The sequence below is a fragment of the Scylla paramamosain genome, chromosome 38 (genome assembly GCF_035594125.1).
Source record: "Scylla paramamosain isolate STU-SP2022 chromosome 38, ASM3559412v1, whole genome shotgun sequence".
Lineage (NCBI taxonomy): Eukaryota > Metazoa > Arthropoda > Malacostraca > Decapoda > Portunidae > Scylla > Scylla paramamosain.
The window spans coordinates 8936460-8958734 of record NC_087188.1 but is presented as its reverse complement, the minus strand read 5'-3'; the positions used below and the strand labels follow the sequence as shown (position 1 = coordinate 8958734).

The following is a 22275-nucleotide window of genomic DNA, read 5'->3' as shown; positions in this document are numbered from 1 at the left end:
GTTACTTCTTATGGGTATTTGTCATTCTTATTCCTCTCTCTCTCTCTCTCTCTCTCTCTCTCTCTCTCTCTCTCTCTCTCTCTCTCTCTGTAATTCACTCGTTTTCCTCCTTTCTGCTTCTATGCTTCTCTTTTATCCCCCGCTATTTTCCTCGTTTTCTCTTTCATATTCCTTCTGCTCCTCTTTTCCCTCCTCCGCCTATTCTTCTTCCTCATTTCCATACCAGTTTTCCTCTCCATTCTTCCTCCTTCTCCTTCTCTTTCTTTGTGCCAGTTTGCTTCTTTCGTCCTCCTCCTCCTCCTTTCTTCCATTTCAACTCAAGGTTACTCATACACAACGTCCAAAATTTATCTCGTCCTTCCCTACGCTTTATTTGTCGAGTCTTTCCCCACTTCACCTATTCTGTTCTCCCTCCTCCTCCTCCTCCTCCTCCTCCAGTCCATTCTCCGACTTCCAAAACGGAACAACCACTCCGAATCCGACTTCAGACTTTATTTAAGAAATCAAACTCTATTTAAAGTACCATTCAAGCCAGACAGTAAGAGCTTTGTAATGCTTTTGGACCGGGTTTCAAATCTTGTTTCCCTATTTACGCAGGAAGAAAGAGAGAGAGAGAGAGAGAGAGAGAGAGAGAGAGAGGAAGAGAGAGAGAAACGCCTGACAAGTACCAGGATATTGAAACACAAGGAGGAGGAAGGAAAGGAGGAAAGAAAGGAAAGAAGATAGGCAGAAAGGATAAAGAAAGGGGGTAAGGAAACCAGAGATAAAAAGAAAGATGGAAAGGGAAGAAAGGAAGTAGGTACCCAGAAAGAGAGAGAGAGAGAGAGAGAGAGAGAGAGAGAGAGAGAGAGAGAGAGAGAGAGAGAGAGAGAGAGAGTTATCCCGTCCTAAGGCTACATAGATTTAGGATGGCTTGTACAGGCGCAGTTGAAATTAGTGATGCAGTAGCCATGTTGAACTATCAATAGAATTATCTTAACTTGCAATTGATCCTCCTCCACGTATTTTAAATCACATTGCTACACAAATTTACCCCTATTTTTGCAGGTGCCTTTATTATTGATTGTGTAGTGTGTATATATTTAACCATCACTACTATCGAGTCTTGAATACTTTGATAGTAATTAATCCCATCAGTGTTGTGGGGAACCAGACGAGGCAGTGTGAGACGTGATAGTGGTGATGGTGGTGGTGGTGGTCACTGTCTCGGAGCCTCGGGTCAGAAGTGAATCCTGGCAAGCCGATGAAGCCAAACAGAGGCCACGTCCGTCCTTGGGATGCGTGGAGGCCCCTCATTCCTCCTTCGGTCTCTGTCCAGGTAAGTCCTCCGTCAGGTATTATAAAGCATGATGGTGATGTAAGACTCGTTCATTGTTTTTTCAAGGGTACTTTATTTTTATTGGTGGTTTGTTTTAGATGGTGCTGAATAAATGTTGGAAGTATCACTGGAATCCTGCAACCTTAAACAAGCGACTTTTCAAATATTCTAAAGCGTATTTTCACGTGCGTATTCTCACGTGTGAACGCGTATTCTCACGTGTGGACAGTCTTTAAAAGCATAACGTTTTTGTTGTACATTATTGATAGTATTACAGCCCGCGTACCCGCCTCGCCAGCCACTAATCTCTCCAATCAACCATCCGTTTCTAATACCGCCTTGACCACACCATAACGATATCATAAAGGCAAAGCTTTACTAATGTCTCGAATCGCGTCTCGATCAAGCTAACCGAGCTGACGATTGAATTTCTCCTCCACACCTCGTCAGTCTCACTCGCTTCTCGCAGTTCGAACCATCCTCCCTCCTGCTGTCTGGATTCGGTGACATTGTCGTGAGTTAATAGAAGTGGCGGAACACGAATACAAACACCAACACGTGTACACTCGTTCTTCATTACGTACACGCCTAAGGTCCTTATATTTGTTGTATTTTAGGTATATACTTGTTTTCCTTTATTTACTTGTTTGTTACAATAATTTATTATTCATCAACTTGTGCATGTTTCGTGAACTTTGATTTCTTATTGTCCATTAGCTTGTACATGTTACGTTAACTGTACTGCAACATGCTTAACCCAAGCGGTATCACTGTCCTAGATAAGTTGCACGCGCTATGCCCGCTTCAAGTAGTGGTTTAGTTTCACTACCTTGTGCTACAAGAAAGGGTACACAACACATTCCTAGTCAACCAACTTCTACTCGTGCTTGTAACAGTAGTGATTGATGTGGAATCCTTGTTACCCTAGCTCTAGTGACGAAAAGACGCACCAAAATTAATGGCGAATCAAACATGGCTGTAAATTGTGAAGTATATGCGTAGCGGTAAATTGTGACGTACATGCGTATAGTGAAGTTTGACAATGGTTTGTTTCCATATTTTTAGTTTTGTAAGGGTTTAGCTTATTTGTTTGTGGTATATTTGTTATATTGAAGTGAAATTGTGTGGAAATTGCTTGCTTCTATTACAGGATGTGACCGGGATCTATTACAGGATGTCACCGGAAAGTGAAGACCATGTGCGAGAGATGGCCGATTTAGAACAAGCCGCGAGTGAGAGCGTGCGGGCCGCTGTGTAGACTTGGTAGAGTAGCGGTGGTTGTCTCGAGTCAGCGAGTCTCGTGAAGCTAAACATCAGTCGTACTCGCCCATCATTGTCTGCAAAGTTAAGTGCCGCTCCTGGTAGTTTTGATAAGATTTCATCAGTAATGTTTTCAAGATTTCATTAGTAATGTTTTCAAAGGCTAGAGTAAATATATATAGTTTGGAAGTTGTGGGAGTTATTGGTGGTGTGTAATAGATTATGAATTGTCACTGGAATCGTGGGAGAATCTTTCAAAAAAAATGGGAGTTATTGGTGGTGTGTAATAGATTATGAATTGTCACTGGAATCGTGGGAGAATCTTTCAAAAAAAATAACTTAATCAGTCCGAATGCTTGTTCTATGTTCTCATAACTTAAGCGTTTCGCGAAGTTACATGGTGACTGAAGTGTGCGGGCTGTGAATGTCATCGATTGAGCATTGTGAGCTAGTCGCAGAATGTTGACTTAAAGCGAGGCTGTCTCTCCAGTGAGAAAAGTGAAGTCCCTGCGAGCTGCATGTGGCTTACTGCAAACAGTTCCCGGTGTCCAGTTTGTAAGAAGCTTCCAGTATCTACTAGCTTGGTTTTAATTTTTTTATGGTCTTTGGTGAAGAAACTCCCAGATTCGTGTATTTTGGAAGCATTTGGTTTATTCAACTAAAGTACAATAAAAAACGCTAACCATGCATGCGTTTATAGAAAAATTCGGGAAATGTTTTTCACTTCTTTATTGAAGTAGTTACAGGATTTGGAATCCTTATATTTCGAAATTTGTTTGAGGCTCTGGTCTTTGTGGTTTGGGTTTTGGGATATGGAAATCTTCACGGTGCGATTTTTTTTTTTTTTTTTTTTTTTCAGACCCATATGCTTGTCGGGAGTTTAAAAAGCCTTGGACAGGAATCTCCTTCGTCCTCTGTCCACACGCAACCATGTGTGTATATGTAGTCCAAATAAAATTGTCGTCAGATTTGGTTGGTCACTGGTTGAAGCATCAGTGTTGTTGTAAGAGTCCACAGGACTCCAATTTTTTTTTCTCCCCCCCTCCTCTGTTCTCCGGAGACACTTTGAGGTATTTAAATGGCAGTTTCCAGCGGGGGTGGGTGGTTTTTCTCTAGTGTGCAAGGTATATAAAAAAAAAAAAAAAAAAAATTGGGTTTTGTCTTGTATACTTTTTTATATCCTGAACTTTTTTTTCAAATTACCTATTCAAATTATATTCAGGATATAAAACTGTTTGAACGTAAATTCAGGAGATATTGAGATATTTTGTTGAATTTAAGATTAGACATTAATGATTGGATTAGATTTCATCTCCAATTCAAATAAATATCAAGATTTCAAAACCAGATTTCAAAAATTTGCTTCCTTCACATTAGCTACAGCTAATGTAGAGAGATTCAATAATCCTATATAATGCAAACCGTAGAGATTCAATAATCCTATATGATACATACAAACGCATACAAACTCAAGTTTCTAATACATATCCTCTTAAATCTCTTGTGCAAATGTCAATAATTTTTGCAAATATATATCCTCTTAAATCTCTTGTGCAACAGATGTCATCAATAATTTTTGCATATATCTTGTATGTACTTTTTATATATGCAAATGTCTTGCACAAATGTCCTCAATAATTTTTGCATATATCTTGTATGTACTTTTTATATAGCAAATATCATATTTGGCAAATAAGAAATTTACTTGCGCTTTTCTGTACAAATGTCAAAGCTCCAAAGTCATCAGCTATATGTCAAAGCTATATTCAATTAAAATCGTATATCCAGAAAAAAGCAATAAATTCTCCATATATCATCCAATAAAGAAAGCTATTGCCTATATAATAAACATTGTCTGTATGGATATAACAAAAGGTAAGTTAACAATAACATTTCACATATGATCTAATGCTTTGAGTATGAAGATAATCTTCATCCAAAACATTCTGAAGGCACTCCTCCCGGGCAAGACAATATAAGCTATCTTGGGTGAGAAAGCTCTAAAGTTCTATATGCAAATTCACATCCCCAGGCAAAAAGCTCAGGGAAAGCTCCAAAGGTCTCTCTACATGCAAATGCAAACATCCCCTCCACATATCCCACACCAGGCAAGAAACAAATTTAAGAAGCTGGTGGTTAGTTGACAGTAATGCCTCGAAGTGTATGTATTATATTTTTTTTTACCCATGCACATCCCCCATTCCTGACAAATCTTAAATAAATGAGCATATAAAAAATGCTTTATATAAAATTTTTTCATTAAAAAAAAATCCTCACTCCTATTTTCAATGATTTGTCAGTCGTTTCTTTTCCTTATTGTATGTAACACAACCCATAAATTCAAGCATGTATAAAAAAAACTAATCCCTCTGGAACACACACAACATTAAGAAGGCAATCATCATCCCTGGCATTTCTATCAGCATTCCCATTACTCTTGCTTGGCTGGGTTAGGGAAGGCTTACCAAGATAGTCCATATGCAAATAAGCATCCTCACTTCTAGCTGACAAGAAACAAATCTCCTTGGCCCATATGCAAATGATGCAAGCATCCTCACTTCTAACAAAAAGCAAATCTCCTTACTGTGTAACATAACCAATAACACATCAAGCATGTATAAAAAATAACCATCTGAAATTCAAGCAAATATAAAAAAATAATCCTCTGAAACACAACATTCTGAAGGCACTCTTCCCCATGCACACTGGACAGCATTCCCTTCACTCCTGGTCAGCTGAGGGAAGACTGACAGAGATGGGTCCAAAGCCACTTTCCTGATGCAAATCTAGCAGGCCATTCTTGAACATTACTGCAAAAAGAAAGCAAAGCACAATTAATAAGATCTTTTTTCCATGGCTTGGGCACATGAATTGGCAGTGAGATGACTTGCAAGTGTGCATATTATCATAAGTACATGAGGTATATGGTGTGAATCCACATGGTCAAATATTGTCCGTCGGACACCCACTGTTACCGTATCACAAGGAGCAGCAGGATGATGTCATAAGCATTGAAACAAAGGAAGTTTATATATGGTAACAAACAGTGGTACCAGATGAAGTTGTAAACCATACTTTCTACTCAATTCACCAGGCAAAGACTGGCAGACAATCTTCGAAGCTGATGTCCGCTGGTAACACAGGTAAGTAAGTGTTAGTTTGGACAGGTGGTTGTTGCTGGTGCAGAAACTATGGTATACAACTTCATCTGGTACCACTTTGTTGCCATATCAACTTCCCTCATTTCAACACATGATGTCATCCCGCTCTGCCTTGCGATATGGTAACAATGTTTGTCCGATAGACCATGTTCAACCATGTGGACACACCCTAAGGAGAATGAGAGAATTAGAGCATGCAAGGAAGGAATTGCAAGGAGGACAGGAATACATGGATAGTCTTCTCTTGTGGTCATCTCCCTGGGAAGATTTTTATGAATATGAGTCAGTTAATGAGGAGTACCATACTAGTAAATGTCATGATTAATCTCAACTGAATTGAATGAAATTAACAATACAACATAGAGAAATAATCAAAAACACATTTCTTTTCACAATGTAAAAGATTAAAAACCGTCACAAAAAAGTAAAAAGTGTGGACAGGTTAATGTTAACTGTCAGTGGCCACTCACACAATACATGTGAAAACACTGCAGCTGCTTCTCTATCTCCTGCGTCTTCCACCAGCAAGTCACTGAAGAGCACCTCTGGTTGACGCTCCAAGAAATCCAAAATAATTTCAGTCATCTCATCAATCTTAGTCATGCTGTCTTTAGATGATGATGAGATTGACAACTCAGCTCTTTCCTCAGCAGTAGCCATCTTTTGCACTGGTTCTTCAACAGGAGGCATCTCTTGTTCTAATTCTGGCATTTCTGTTGCTGAGGGTCTTTTTCTTTTTTTTGTTGGTGATGACCCTGGCTTCTTTCTTGCTGAGGATGCTTCTCTTGGTGATGGTGGTGGCATTGGAGACTCAAGTTCTGAGGGGAGCGAGGGAAGCTGAATGAGACTGGAACATGTTGAATTTATCTGACTGACCATGGGAAGAAATTTTCAAATTCATTATAACATGGCAATAAATGATGAAGTATGTGGTGTTTTTTTTTTTAAGGGGCACTGGCCAATGGTAACAAAAAGTGCAGGAAAGAATAAAACATGTCTTAAAACCTCCCTCTTGAAAAGTTCAAATCAAAGGAAGGAGGAAATACAGAATATATATATGAATCCATGCTTACTGCAGGAAATACAGAATATATATATGAATCCATGCTTACTGCTCACAACAAAAACACTAAAGACAATGATAATGTTTCACCAATCACATTCTATAATTTAATGAGCCATAAACCACAACAGGCAAACAATGGAATGGAGAATAAGAAAGTTGAGCAGGAAATTAAGCATACCTTCAATGGGCTGCAGCTGGGAGGGCACCTCCTCAAACAATCCTGATGGTGCCTCAAGGAGTGTCTTGGAACGGGAACTATTGCAAAAAGAAAGAAATACATCACACGTGTAAAAAAATTATGTACAGTTAGTTGCCCATGAAGTAACAATACCCTCAAGCAAGCATGTGTACAAGCAACCCACCTCTCGGTAGTGTCCTGATGAACGCTAAGAATTGATGACAGATCTTTCACTTCACTGTGGGATGCATCACGTACAAATTCCTAGAAAAAATAAATAAAATATACAAAATAAAAAACAGTTCAGAACAAAGAATGTTTCTTATTTCTTATACAGTAGATCACAGTAAAATACAAGACCTTAATAGAGTAATAGTTGTTGCAGTGCCATGCCATGCAATAAATATTTCTAATCATTCCACTCCACCTGATTAACAAGAAACACAAGTAACAAGAAATCATAATGATGACTGATTCCACATATTAAGGGGATGTAACAAGAGCGACATAAGACAAATTCCTGGGATCAGCAACCACAAAAGAACAAGAAATAATGGGTTCAAACTTGATAAGTTAGATTTAAAAGACTTGAAGGAAATGGTTCTCAAATAAAATGGTAGATGAATGGAACAAACTCATTATTGAGATTGTTAGTACCGAATCATTAGGAAGCTTTAAAAGATTAGAAAAATTTATGTATAGGAATGATAGGTGGAAATATGTAAATATGTTTTATACAGGGACTGACATGTATAGGCCTGATGGCTTCCTGCACCATTATTTTCTTATGCTCACAGTGAAGATCCCTACATGAGAATGACACCTAACCACGGCACCAACCTCAGCACCTTGATGGAGGGGTGACTCTGGCTCAGCAAACATCGCCTCCCCCTCACAGGGACGGAAGAGGTTCACCAGGACATCTGCTATGACCCTCCGGTGCACTGGCTTGGTGGGAAAGAAGTCTCTCCTGGCTTGATGCAACTTTCCTAGGTCAGCCGTGTCTCCTAATGATGTCTGTGGACATGTGATGCACATTGATATAAACATGAGAGGATAAGGAGTAGAGTCAGGGGTCTGTGGAATGTAACAGTGACACACAAATATGAGAGGATAGAGTACAATCAGGAGTGTGTGGAATATAACATGAAATACACACTGACAGATATGAGAAGATAAGGAGTGTAGTCAGGAGAAAGCGAGAAAAAAAACATTTCAATAGAACGATGGATTGACAAGTAAATAAGTCGAATTCTTCCATATGTCTTTTCATACACAGAAATCAGATCTGAAGATATACGAATAACACACAGTATTTCAATTAAAAAATCAAGAATAATTTAACAATACTTGTACATACATATACTACAGCTGTCTCCCCAAAAAGAAGAGTAGCTAAGACGATGCACACAACTATAACATTCACACTTATTCACACCACTCTCAGCCCATTGGCCCTAGATGGAGAAGAGAGAATAGTCTTGCCCTCATTTAAAGGGATCAGTCACATAACATGAAGCAGTAGAAAGCAATTACCTGAGTCCTCATGGTGTCAATGTATTCCTTTATCTGCATTCGCATGACATCCCTGGACAAGATACACACGGGATCTATTGTGGGTCTTGCTTGCCTCACTCTGGGGGCTGGGAGCTGTCTGTCACTTCCTTCCAGAGATTCAAGCTCAATCTGAAGCACAAAAATATGATCAAAAGTTGCATTTGTTCCTCCATTATTAGGCTTAAGTGTACATATCAAAACACAGGTGGATAAATACTTGCACTGCTCTTCTATGCATTTGTGTAGAGAAAGACTGTTTGCAATTGTGTTTCCAAAGTCTTGGCATACTTTTACCACACATAACTGCTAACTTACACATTCAAGAAGAGTTTATGCAAAGGGACACATGCCACAAAAATAATCCAACAGAACACCATAATACACACAGATTTAAAGGAAGATTACAAAAGAAAAACATCACTAGATAGATTATTTGTCTCTGGACTTCCCTCTATTTGACTATTACAACCTGTGAGGGCTGCTCAGGTTGGGAAGGCTCAGTAGGCTGTTCAGAATGCTGCAAGTCTTCAGGCTGTGGGGCAGTGGGGACCTCAAGCTTTTCCTGTGTGGCAGCTTCTTCTGGTGCTTCATCAGTTATCATCACAGTGGGGGCTGCAGGCTCTTCTAGTGTGGCAGCCTCTACAGGTGCTTCAACCATCATCCTGAACAGAAATTATCATCAAAAGTTTAAACAAACAAACACAGAGGACACAGTAGGAAATTGTATCAAAAAGATGAATAAAGATGAATAAATAATAGTTATCCTGACAGAGCAATCAGGCAATGGAATTAACTGGCTGATGAAGTTGTATGTGCAAGGAGCATTCATAGCTTCAGAGATAAGTGTGACACATTAAGACAGGACATTACAAGCTCGACTGAATCCTGTAAAAATACAATTAGGTAAGAAACACACACACACACACACACACACACACACACACACACACACACACACACACACACACACACACACACACACACACACACACAAAAGGATATCACAAACATGCAATAAAAAAAGAAAATGTAAATGTTGAGAACTTACATGAACAAGGAAAGCCAATGTTAACAGGACACAAAAAGAAACTCACCAAGAAAAGAGATAAGAATGTGCAGAAGTGCAATTTTTAATTACAGCAACATATCAATAAACAGTAATGCATTAAGAAAGGAAGTGGTGTGTCTGTGCAAACATTAAAAAATCTATGAATATATGATGATTTAACTGTAAAAATAAAAAATAAATTAATTAATTAAAAAATAGAACATAATGAGTTTGAATTAATCACCTAAAAATACAAATAGGTAAATATAAAATGTAGTGTAGGTTCAGAGGAAAGTGACAATAATGAAGATGGGAAAGCAGTCACATAACCACAGACTTACATACTGCATTACTCACTCACTCAAATTCAATACTCACGTGGGCAATACTGGCTGCTGCTGCTCCTCCTCTGGCACTGCTGTTAGTACTGTTGATGAAAGAATTGTAAGTCATTCCTGCAGTTGAGGACAGAGCTTTACCCAAGTTACTCCTTTATTACAACTCATGAAAAAAATACTAGTCGTGGATCAAACAAGCTGCTAAAATTTAAGTTACTCATTTAATTTAAAACTTATGAAAGAAAATACTAGTTAGGAGTCAAATGTTGTTAATATTTAGGTGACATGCAGACACAAATATGTCACTGGGCAGGAGATATGGGTGGTGGATGTCGTTTTTATCTTTCTGCATCCTTTCATGCTCTTACCACCAAGAGTTACCACTGTTTCAATCATATTACCAAGTAATTCACCATATACAATATCTCAAGTTTGCTAAAAGCTCTCACTATAATGACCATCAGATATAGTGACTCAGCCCTTCTCTCGAGTCTATTCATCTGTCTGTACAGCAGGCCAGCAATCCCACAGAGTGGCCCACAAAGCACCATACACTCATACACACATCATTCACACACTGAGACCCTCCACCTCTTGAGTACATAGTATATCAAACTTATACTACACTTTGAAGTATCAAGTAGTCACTTAATACTAAAATATGAAATGTGTACAAATACAGATTTAGGTTTCTCAAAATACACATTAAATTCACATGCAATATGTACATACAAGACAAAACCCAATATGAAATGGAATATCAAACAAATACACACATATGCAAACAAGTGGACACACAAAACAGACATAAAACTTCACAAGTACCACAAATACAAAGTAGCACAGAATGGAAATTAAATACAAACAAACAATGTTAAGTAAGAACATATCTAATACTCTTCCCTTTTTACAAGGAATTAAGCTGAATTTCTGAAGCACAAACAAATGCTGAAAGGAGACTGAATTACTGAAGACTCATAAGAATAACACCTAAACTCCAGCTGATAATCAAGCTAAACAGTCTGTCAGTTATAAATCTTTTGTTGTGTTTGCCTCTTTTATCTATAATTATTAAATGATTAACTCTTTGATGGTTACGGCTTTCCTTCAATGCTGGTGCATGATTTGCGTATAATTTTGAAAGATGCCACAGACAACATCAGGAGTTATATGGTAATTCAAAACTATTAATACATGTATTCATGAGGTAAACCTACATTACATGACAAGAAAAAGAAATTAAGAAAATTAAATAAGAAGAAAACAAGAGAAGAAAAATGACTCAGGAAAAAAAACTAGGAAGAAGAGAAATAGAAAAAAAAGAAGAGCCAATACCAGATAGAGTTTGTTTATCAACAAGGTGTGAAGGGACAAGGGCAGTCACACAACAACAGAAGAGTCATAAACCACCAGGGTGCAGACAGCCCAAGAAGAGGGGTGAAGGGAAGTAGATACCCAGGCAGAAAAGCCACACACAGGTCATGGGAGGGAACACTATGTGCAGGGAAAAGTGAGATGACTTGTTGGAACATATACCCATGCCTACATCACCACCACCTCTCACTCTGCCCTGTCGAGATAAAATGGGAAATATATTAAAAATTCAACCTTACTTTTTTTGAGGGAAAAATATAGTGTAGAATGTGTATATCAGGTGATGTAACTGAGGAAGAAGTCAGTAGCAGAGAGCAGAGTATCAGAGAGAGACCAAAGATGAGAAAATCCTTGCCTGAGGGTGGCTGCAGGCAAAATGGACCTAAACTGGAACTTATAAGTTGTAATGCAGTCTTGAAATCAATTATCTCATGATTAGGTAGGAGGAATAATATCAGCAGAATGTGAAGTTTATTATTCTGATACATGCACATGCTGTTTATGTTTTGCATTGAATGGAGTTGTGTTGTGGCGTGTGCTTTCCTTACTGAATTTTAACTGAATAAATGTGATGCTGATATTGTATGTACTTTTATGACAAAATTTTTATGTTAATTATTGTTCTGTGACATCATGTGCATTTCTTTACTGAATGGTGATAGTGTAAATAACTGTAGCACAGACATTATCTGTGTACCAAGATTGAAGAATTTATTGATGATTAAAATTATGTTGTGTATGTTCTGTGTACAAAGATTACAGTAATCCTTGGATATTGATTGATGATGATATCTTGTACTTCTTATAACTGGGAAGGTAACAAATGATTGTGTAATACTTGTTGTTTTGCTGGTGATGTATCAGATAGATTTTCTGTATTTACATTATTCATTAATTAGATTTAAAAATTTACTTAAGCATTTATACCCAGTAGCTAGAGGAACTGAGCAACATCTCAATCACAACATTTACATTTTCACTCAACAAGTCCATAACTATTTAAGTAAAGTAATACACGAGTCATACTATAAGCATTCAAAACCACTTAAAAATTCAGCTTATGTAGTTGTATTAGAGTGCAGTTAATCTATATAAAAAAAACTACTTGACCAAAATACTTTTGTTATCATATTCAATATCATCAGAAGTTCAGCTGAGACATAAGTACATAAGAAAATGAGGGAAGTTGCAAGAAGCCATCAGGCTACATGTGGCAGTCCCTGAACACACGAGACATTATTAACAAGCCTAGACAAAACAGCACAAACTAAGAATAAAAACAACTATTACAAACTTACAGGTGTCAACAGCTGCTGCCTCCCCTGACTTCTAAAATAAATCAAGCCATACATAGCAAATTAATGAAAACAGGCATGTATGCAGTTACTTACAGTAGTGGTCATATACAAAATATTTCCAACAAAAAGCAGTATCTGACCACTACCTTCACCTATCATATCCCCAGTTCTTTTCAATCTATATGGACCTCTTCATACTAAGCAGTGTTATTAGTTATCACTACCTTCACCTATCACATCCCCAGTTCTTCTCAATCTTATGGACCTCTTGATACAATGCAGTGTATTAGTTTATATATAATAATACAGATGACAGTTCTTACTTAATTGTATTTTAGCAGGATTGAGTCAAGCTTGTAATGTCTTGTCTTTTAAAGTTAATCTTTAAAGGTATGGATGCTCCTTACACATGTAACTTGGTCAGTCAGTGTGTGGCTCCTACAAGTGAAACCACATTAGTGCACACTCACCTCTTCATCAGCCTGGAAGCCATTCATTTCCCAGTCCAACAAGGTGGGGCCCTCCAGGTTAGCCTCCTGAGCACGCAGATGCTCCAGTTCAGCCATGAACTGAGTAAGAAAAACTCTTGTAGTGACGGGACACTCAAAGTTGACCTGAACTTACTAGGGCCTTGGCAATCACATACATCCAGAGTAGTAATATCAATCTTGCATGTTTATTTTAGCATCTTGCCAAGGTTTAATGTAAGTCCAGCAACACTGGATCATATTCTGAAACACTTCTGCACATCACCTACACTACTTTCAAAAGGTTCTAGTTGAAGCTATGCAAGTTTATAAAGATTTTTTAAAGATTTTAGAGACAGATTAACAAAATTTCTACAGCAACAGGAGAAACTCTCTTGAGAACCTAGCTAATCATCTCTGTGGTCTTTGAAAATAGTTGTGATGAGAGAGCAACACACTTCAGAATAGGAGTGAATATCTCAGCCAATATATTCCACCCTCAGATAAATTTCTCAGTGCTTCCATAACATTCCAAAGGAGACAACGTACAATGATAATCATGTATCTTATAATTCTGATTGACACACAACTAACAATCATCATGGCAACTGTCACTGCCACTATATCTACAAAAAAATCTATTTTTATCCTATTTTCCAAGCTTAAAAATATGATGTTCCATTAGCCATATTAAGGATGATGAGAAAACACTATATCAAATATTAACTTTCAATTCAAAACTATTTCAGTACAAAACCTGAATTATGTATCTGAAGTGGCTATTTAGTAAACATCTATGAAATGAAGAAGTGAGGAGAGCAGAAGTAAAATGCATTATGGAAGTAATAAGATAAAAAATTAAATGGTTTAGTAACATAGTAAGAGAAGACCAGGAACCAATCAAAAAGAGCCAGGAGATAACCAGTTGAGGGAGGATCAAGGGGAAGACAGAGTGAGATAGAGGGATGGAATTATAGTAGAATTCAAAGGGTGGGAGTCACAGAGGAAGATGCAAGAGATAGAAACAACTGGAGGAGATTCATACATGGTGCCAACCTCTCACTCTAGGGAAATGGCTAAAAGAAAAGAAGATTCCCTTGAATTAATAAACTATTTACAAGAAGAGCCTCACAGTTCTCAAGCCAGCATTACCATCCAAGAGTGAGTACCTGAGGGCTGTAGGGCACATCGTCATCTGGCAAGGTAATGTCCTGCATACGTGCCCGGGGAGGCCCTGAAGTCCAATCGATGTCACAATCCAGGGTATGCCAGTCTAAGTCAAGCACCTCTGGAAACAACATGAGTCTTTTTTCAAGTTTTATACTACTGCAGCATTTCAAACTGGCTTCCTAGCTCAAGAACTTCTGCAAACATCACAAGTCTTGTTCAGATTTTATACAATTCAAACTGGTTTCCTAAGATTGTCTCCACAGAATGGTGCACTTGTTATCATAAGGGACATGTAAGAAATCTCACTGGTGGCTTTGGGACGGCGCAAGGTCTGTGGGGAGGCAGTGATGTCCAGAGAGGGCAGCCTCACTGTCTTGGCATGGCTGGGTCTGTGGGTAGCAGAGAAACTACTGATATGCACCACATCTCTGCATATACACATCACAGTTATGGAGACGGGACAGTATGAGCTCAGCTCCTCTCCCGTATGTCACAACTAGGTATATACGCAAAGGGCTACTTTTACAATCCACTACAATGGAAATATAAGTAGCTAAACTAAATTACTTTCAGGGAGTGAGAGCAGCAAACTTTTTTTTTATCTGTCAGAGGCTAAGAAGATAGATAAGAAAGTGGTGTGAATGAGTGTGAATGTGAAAGCCAGGAATCTTGTCTTGACTACCTCTGTTTTGGGGAAGAAGACAGCCTTTCTTAAATTCAATGAAGATCATACAAATATGCTGGCATTTAGTGTGTTGGAGAAAAAAAAATTAAAATTGCATAACTGGACATATAACATACATTTTCTCTATGAAACCACCACACTTACCAAGCAGTCTATTAACACATGCACTAACATGACCTAAAGAATCTCTACCTAGACACATCAACATGTAAGCAGCCAATATGAAAGTTCCCACTCAACAAGCAGATACTCAAAATGCAAGTAATTCCAACTATCAAAACATATAATCCACAAAAAATGAAATAAACTTCAATATACTAGTCTATATACTAGTCTATTGCGAATGAACATATAACCCTGATCAAAATTTACTGGACCTTATTGATGACCTACCTGACTGATAACATGCTAGATCAAGTTTTACTCCATGAACATCCTGTCAGGGCTCAGTTCCTGGCAAAGATAACTCATGACTAATTTAAATCTGCCTTCAGATTAAAGTCCATATGCTGAAATACTTGTCTGCATCTCAAATGCTTTCAAAAGGCTCTAGTTGAAGTTACATAGATTTTTAAGGATGTTTTTACAGTTCTAGTAACAAAAGATTTTTTATATTATTAACAGGAAAAACACACCTAATCATCTCTGTGGCCTTGGGAAATAGTTGTCGTGAGAAAACAAAGTTTCTGAGTACGGACCCAATTTTTGTTTCCATTACACTCTGAAGGGGGGGCACAACATGCAGGCAGCAAAATAAAAGGGACAGTCAGACATATCATGCAAGACACACAAAAGTACTTCTGCTCAAAAACAGTGATGTCATTGAGTCCAGTGAGTATCAAGCCAGGTATAAATTGAACAAATTATCATATGGACTCATAATATCAAGAGTTCAAAGACTGAGGACTGGGCATATGAAAAGTGGAGGTATATCTGATACTACTTTTGTCTGCAACATTTTGCAGAATGACATCATTTCTTTGGGCAGCTGTACATGCATGCTACATACTAATGCTGAGGTGAGTCACTTAACATACCGGCAATCCAGCACTGAGTCAAACTTTTGCATAACTTTTCTCTCTTTCTTCATGGTATTTAGTAGTTTTTTGGTATCATCTGAAAATGTGCACATACCCATTCCTTCTTACTATTACTTTAATGTGTGTGTGTGTGTGTGTGTGTGTGTGTGTGTGTGTGTGTGTGTGTGTGTGTGTGTGTGTGTGTGTGTGTGTGTGTGTGTGTGTGTGTGTGTGTGTGTGTGTGTGCCAGTATTTACTTAACTGCTAAGAACATAACATAAGGAAATAAGGGAAGCTGCTAGAAGCCATCAAGCCTACCCATGGCAGTCCCTGCATAAAACATGGCTGTTTATTTCTACTATCATTCTCATCTATAAATTTGTCCCATCTTCCAAAGCTTGCTGATGACTTAGCACTAACAATCTGATTACTGAATCTATTACATCCATTTACTATTGTTTTTGAAAACCAATGCTTTCCTTACTTTTTTTAAAAGATAACTTCTCAAGCTTGTACCCATTATTTCTTGTTCTATCTTAATTATTGACCCTGAGAATGTTGCTTATACCATCCTTGTTATATCCCCTATACCACTTAAAACACCTCTATCAGGTCCTCTCTTAACATATGCCTCTTTCAGGAATGTATATATATAAAAAGACTCATTCTCCTTTCTGTACATTTCCTAAGAACAATACAAACATTAGATATTCCACAGTCATCTCACCCAGGAGGAGATCTGCCTGCATGCTATGGATCCTCTGAGCACCACTCAATATCATGCTTGTCTTAAAGAAAGTCCGACTGTCCAGCTTCGTCCCCTGGTCACCAATCACTTGCTTAAGGTTGTCACTGGATAGCGCAGGACAGAAATCACCTTAGAATGAAGGTCCTCCAATGTGCTCCTCTACCAACACATGTAACACACACATTCACATATCAATGTACCCCAGGCAATTAATAAATAATGCTTTAGTGTATTTAGCCTATTACATCAACCCATCTCCCATGCAACAAGCAATAAAAACAATGCAGAACTTAAAAACAAATTTTATATTACAATTCCACATGCAACAACCAAAAATTCCTTGAGAGAGAGAGAGAGAGAGAGAGAGAGAGAGAGAGAGAGAGAGAGAGAGAGAGAGAGAGAGAGAGAGAGAGAGAGAGAGAGAGAGAGAGAGAGAGAGAGAGAGAGAGAGAGAGAGAGAGAGAGAGAGAGAGAGAGAGAATTTGCGATTTTAGGCATCAGTTAAAACCCGATATGCTATTACCTCAGATCACACAGCATTTCACAATACATGCTACTCAAGCCCAAAGTATAAAGCAAGAAAAACACTTCTGTCATGGCCACACTCTCAAGAAAGCGTCAAGAAAAGGTAGTAGCAGCAGGAGACTCAAAGCCAAGCACAAATCCACTAGAGCCTTGATGATCCTGGTTGTTAGAGTATGGGTGTCCTGCCAAGGATTTAATTCCCAGCCATTCCCCATTATGCTATCCTTTAGATTAGTTTTGGTATCATTGGAGTTTATAATACCCAGTCACTTACCTCAGCTTTTTTGACCAGTTTTTACAATAACCGAGACTTTGGTGAGACATATTTCTTATATAGTCTTTCCGTCAGAAGCTAATTCAAACTAGGAATTTTTCAGTTATTATTTGGCCCACAAGGATGGGTTGTCATGGCAGACCTTTTCAGTTTGCATCTCTTCACAGTCAACACTGCTGCCACCTACTGATCTTCAACACTAATACTGAATGCTCCAATCACATTTATTACTTGATAACCAATCATGTGCAATCACCTCCTATGCTGCACAAGCACAAATGCCACCCTATGTGGAGGCAGATTTTGAATATTAGTTTACATGATGGTTGAGCTATGTGGGGTGCACTCCTACTCCACATATAATTAAGCTGTTCTACAAAGATAACATGACCTCATTGAAATTTCTAAGAAATCACAGGTTTTGCCAGCCCAAGTTCCTTTACCTCCAGCCGATGACTCCAGCAATAATGAAAATTATTAAGATATGCACATTACTAGGTTAGGTTAGATTAGTTAGGTTTGGTTACGTTAGTTAGGTTTGGTTAGGTTACTAAGATTTGATCAGATTTGACGTTTTCTTACGATTTCACTTTTTCTGGGTTGTTTTTATGATTAATCAGATTTCAGCCTCATTCTTCTGTCAGGAATCCTGTTTTTCCAATCTTTCCTGCCTGTGGGTCGAAGGGGGGGGAAAGGAACAGGAAAATTAGGCATTTCCAACAGATATAAGCCTCAAATTCGTGTGAATTTTGTAAAAACAACCCAGAAGTATAATCACCAGTGTAAGGAAGGACTGGTATAAAGTATAAATTTACCTGTTTTTATGATGCTCCCTTAAGAGGCACTGAAAGTAAACCAGATTAATCAAAATACAGGTGCTTCCCTTACCAAATCTTGTCAACTTTCACAGTGCGGACCTCTCTATTCTTCCTGATTTTCTCTCTCTTCATTTTGGGGTCAAAGGCTGTCCTCCACACCAGGGTCATGGCAGGGTTCTTCATGTCAAATAAGGCGTCATGAGCCATGGCTAGGGCTGCAGGGTTCCTCTGTAAGGGATGGTGTAACAACGTGAGAACATAAGAAAAACTGCAATAAGGCCTACATGTGGCAGTCCCTGTATCAATTTGTCCTTCCTATTCACACTTAGCTAATAATTTCTTAAGGCTCCCTGTTGACTATTTATGACACCTTGATTCATTTCAGGTTACAAAACAATGGATAAGAATAAAGCACGCCCAAACAAGAGTAATACACACAATAGAAGTATAAACAAATGCTGAGGGAGAGAAGGTAACAAGGTCATACCCCTCCCAAGTAACGAGGTATACCTAGTCACAACCAAATTGGCGTGACGGGAACGTGTAGGGTAGTTACTTATACGGTGGTTGCCCTCATACTCATAAAAATCAGTCTGCAACAATTTTCGCGTTAAAGGGAGACCTTTCTGTCACGTGTATGCCTGATGGTTTCTTGCAGCTTCCCTTTTTTTCTCATCCACTTTCTCTGGGCAATACTCAGCCACCAGCTGCCCCCACCGTTGCATACGTCAAATGAGCGAAAAGAAAGGAACATACCTACTCACAATCTCAAGTTACTGGAGACAGACTGGAGGGCAAGAAGCATGGACGTCGTAAGTGTGCTGAAGCCGAGAAAGAGGCGGGAAATTTCATTACTAAGAGTCCCGCCAGGCGCCGCCACGGTCGCCGGCCAACAAGGAATGGACAAGGAATGTATGACGCTTGCACATTACTCTTCATTTTATCACAAATTAAGCAGCGGCACTTGCCTGTACTGGGAGCCAATTTTAATCTGAACAAGGAATCTGTGCCTAGTATAGAGGAGTTGCAGTGACGTCACGGCTGCGTCGCTTGCGGCTCGCTTAGGCCACATTGGGCTCCGCTTTCCCTGGTAGATGTTTACGCTCACACTCAGTCCTTTGTTTTTTAAGAGAAGACAGAAGGTAGTTCATATTCCTGTGCTCTGAGGGATTATGGTAGAGCGTTAGACGGTGCAGCTAAGCTCCGGTATATTGAAAAAAAAAATAATAAATAAAATAAATATGGCGTTTGTGTAGCGACCATCCTCCTTGTTTATTTTCAGTTAATTTACCTATTTATTATTTCTTGTTTTTGTCTAACAGTTTATGAGAAATTAAATTTTAAAGGGGGAGGGAGGGATAGCTCCTGCCAGCAGACCAGGCAGGAGTCAACTTGGTCAACTCCCTGACAGAGGGAGGATGTTTGAGATAGGGTATAATACCCTGACAGAATTGTCAATTAATAAACTGAATGAATGACTGATTTTCGAACACTGTTTGGTAAGCGTGACGAGATAATGAAACAAATATTCTTCAAAGGTCTATTTTATTATTATTTTTCTTTTTTTTATGTGAAAGAATAAAGGGATTCATATCTTTGGTAAATCCAAGGCATAGCATCCGGCCGCCGATCACGTAAAACATTAATTCTTATACTGGAGTATTACTAGAGAGTTTATTCCACCTCACCTTGTCACACAAACTTCCGCCCATCAATAAAACTAAAAAGATAACTTCATTGGACAAAGAATAAGAATTAATACTTCATCGGACAAAGAATAAGAATTAACAAAAGAACACTGCTTCGTGGTAACCATGTGGTAAAACAATACGTTATACGGTCCTTAGAGACGCATCAGATCACTCCAAAACTACCTACTCCGTACACTTGATAAATCAAGAAGGAAAGACAAGAAATGAGTAAATAAGTAAAATAAGTAAATTATTAAGAGAGAGAGAGAGAGAGAGAGAGAGAGAGAGAGAGAGAGAGAGAGAGAGAGAGAGAGAGAGAGAGAGAGAGAGAGAGAGGCTGAAAACAATCAGTTTGAGGAGAAAGAGGCTGACAGACAAACAGATAGATAGAAAGATAGATAGAGACATGGACAGATAAAACCCCTGTAAGGTTAGCAGCTGGAGGTGTGATAAAAACTGCCGGAGACGACTCAGAATGCTTAACATCACAGAAAGTGTTTTAGCAAGAGATGAAATGTGAAGTTTGCAATTTAAATTACAAGTAAAGGACAGACCAAAGATGTTCAATGTGGAGAAGGGGAAGAGCTGAGTGTCACTGAAGAGGAAGGGATGATTGTCTGGAAGGTTGTGTTCAGTTGATGGATGGAGGAATAGTAGAATTTTTGAGGCAGTAGTAGTAGTAGTAGTAGTAGTAGTAGTAGTAGTAGTAGTAGTAGTAGTAGTAGTAGTAGCACTAGTAGTGGTAGGGGAAGTAGATAATAGTAGTAGCAGTACCAGCAGAGTTGGGTTCGATTATGAATACCGTTCCATTGCAACACACACACACAGACACACTGCGCTACACACACACACACACACACACACACACAGACACACACACACACATACACACACACACTTCATTTCTTTCTCCTTTCCCTCCTCTTTAGCAGAAGAGTTGGATTCGATTATGAGTACAGTTACACTGCAATATCCCCCCCCCCCTCCACACACACACACACACACACACACACACACACACACACACACACACACAGGCAGGAGGGAGGAGGAAAGAAAGAGAGGTAAAGGGGAGAGGAGGACGGTGCAGAGAAGAGCAGGTTGGGGAGGAAGTGGAGGGGCGACACACACACACACACACACACACACACACACACACATACTAAACATTAACGGATAGAGACTGCAATGAAGGGATGTAGCGGGTTTCGTTAACTGATGACTTCACGTTTATATACATACTGGGTTCCAATTTGAAATTAACCCCTCGAAAAAATGGAGGTAGGCTGGAATGCCCTGTATATTTTGAAACGCCATGCACTTTTAACTTATATCGGGAATATAAAAATATATCGAACGTCAGTAATAATAAAGATGTTTTAAAAGAATTAATTGAAAATTTGTTGAACAAACACGATAAAAAAAAAATTCTAGTCCACAAATCTGTTTTATCAGGAATTGAAAAAAAAAAAAAAACATACAGACAACTGAAGTATTCTTACAATCAAACGTTAGCTAGAAGCTGAAATAAAGAAACAGAGAATTACAAAACTTTATGTTTTCGACTTTTAACATGCCCATAAATCACTAAATGTCCATATTTAATTCAACGGGAATAAAAATAAATAAATAAATAAAATTAAAAGCCGTGAACGATTTTTCGATACAAAATATTAACTACAGGGTCAAATGTAAATTTTAGTATAACGATATTAAAAAAAAAAAATCACTGACAAAAACGACTGTTAAACAGAAATAAACAACCTCATAATCAACATATTTTCCTTATCATATATACGTAAAACACTCAAAACATCACTAAATATTTTTAAACCATAAAAAAAACCTACTTAAAAAGTAAAAAATATATAAGTTAATAAAATAAAAATATTGGAATCGGCCGAGACTGATAAACCATCATGGCGGCTGAGGGACCTCAGCTGAAAACAAAGATGGCCACTGCTCCCTCCTCACTTATTAATTAGGGTTATTTTGAGGTTATTTATCTATTTTCTAGGATCATTTTTGGCTGTGTGTGTGTGTGTGTGTGTGTGTGTGTGCGCGCGCTACTTCAAGATATGTAGATCACCCCCCTTCCCTTCCCACCCCCACCTGCTCCTCCTCCTCCTTGTCCGTGCCACCCAACTCAGCCTTTCTCTTTCCTATTCGCTGCCTGTGTGTGTGTGTGTGTGTGTGTGTGTGTGTGTGTGTGTGTTTAAGGGCAGCCTAACGTAAACTAACCCAGACTAAGGACATTAACCAACACAACCTACCTAACCT

General features: G+C 38.5%; 1 protein-coding gene and 1 long non-coding RNA gene across 5 annotated transcripts in view; one reads left to right on the top strand and one right to left on the bottom strand.

The window, feature by feature from the left end:
* Window positions 1-3435, top strand: part of LOC135091723 (uncharacterized) — a 7637-nt gene extending 4202 nt beyond the window's left edge. The window contains exons 2-3 of the long non-coding RNA XR_010262606.1: window positions 1138-1318; window positions 2469-3435. This is a non-coding gene — a long non-coding RNA (uncharacterized LOC135091723). The remainder of the gene's footprint in view (window positions 1-1137; window positions 1319-2468) is intronic.
* An 827-nt stretch (window positions 3436-4262) lies between these two features.
* LOC135091722 (titin homolog) lies at window positions 4263-19432 on the bottom strand. Of its 4 annotated transcripts, none has more exons than XM_063989630.1 (16): window positions 19273-19432; window positions 18375-18532; window positions 16667-16791; window positions 15958-16036; window positions 14542-14624; window positions 14235-14353; window positions 13069-13167; window positions 12599-12629; window positions 9967-10015; window positions 9010-9202; window positions 8520-8669; window positions 7824-8000; window positions 7168-7247; window positions 6984-7060; window positions 6210-6557; window positions 4263-5388 (listed from the first exon to the last, which is right to left on the bottom strand). In XM_063989630.1, exons 2-16 carry the CDS (start codon window positions 18509-18511, stop codon window positions 5300-5302), a joined length of 1836 nt encoding a protein of 611 aa, XP_063845700.1. In that variant the 5' UTR covers window positions 18512-18532; window positions 19273-19432; the 3' UTR covers window positions 4263-5299. The 4 variants fall into 4 exon arrangements, with proteins under 4 accessions (XP_063845700.1, XP_063845699.1, XP_063845698.1 ...); XM_063989629.1 differs by lacking the exon at window positions 19273-19432 and adding an exon at window positions 19069-19221; XM_063989628.1 differs by lacking the exon at window positions 19273-19432 and adding an exon at window positions 19061-19219.
* Between the last annotated feature and the right edge of the window lie 2843 nt (window positions 19433-22275).

What these genes read in the sequence shown, in the direction of transcription:
- LOC135091722 (XM_063989630.1), bottom strand. Translation starts at nt 18,511, where the DNA reads ATGGCTCATGACGCCTTATTTGACATGAAGAACCCTGCCATGACCCTG. An exon ending in GCGCCGTCCCAAAGCCACCA is followed by an intron (nt 14,354 to 14,541) that starts GTGAGATTTCTT and finishes TGTTGTTTCCAG; the next exon opens with AGGTGCTTGACTTAGACTGG. An exon ending in AGTGTTTTCACATGTATTGT is followed by an intron (nt 5,389 to 6,209) that starts GTGAGTGGCCAC and finishes TTCTTTTTGCAG; the next exon opens with TAATGTTCAAGAATGGCCTG.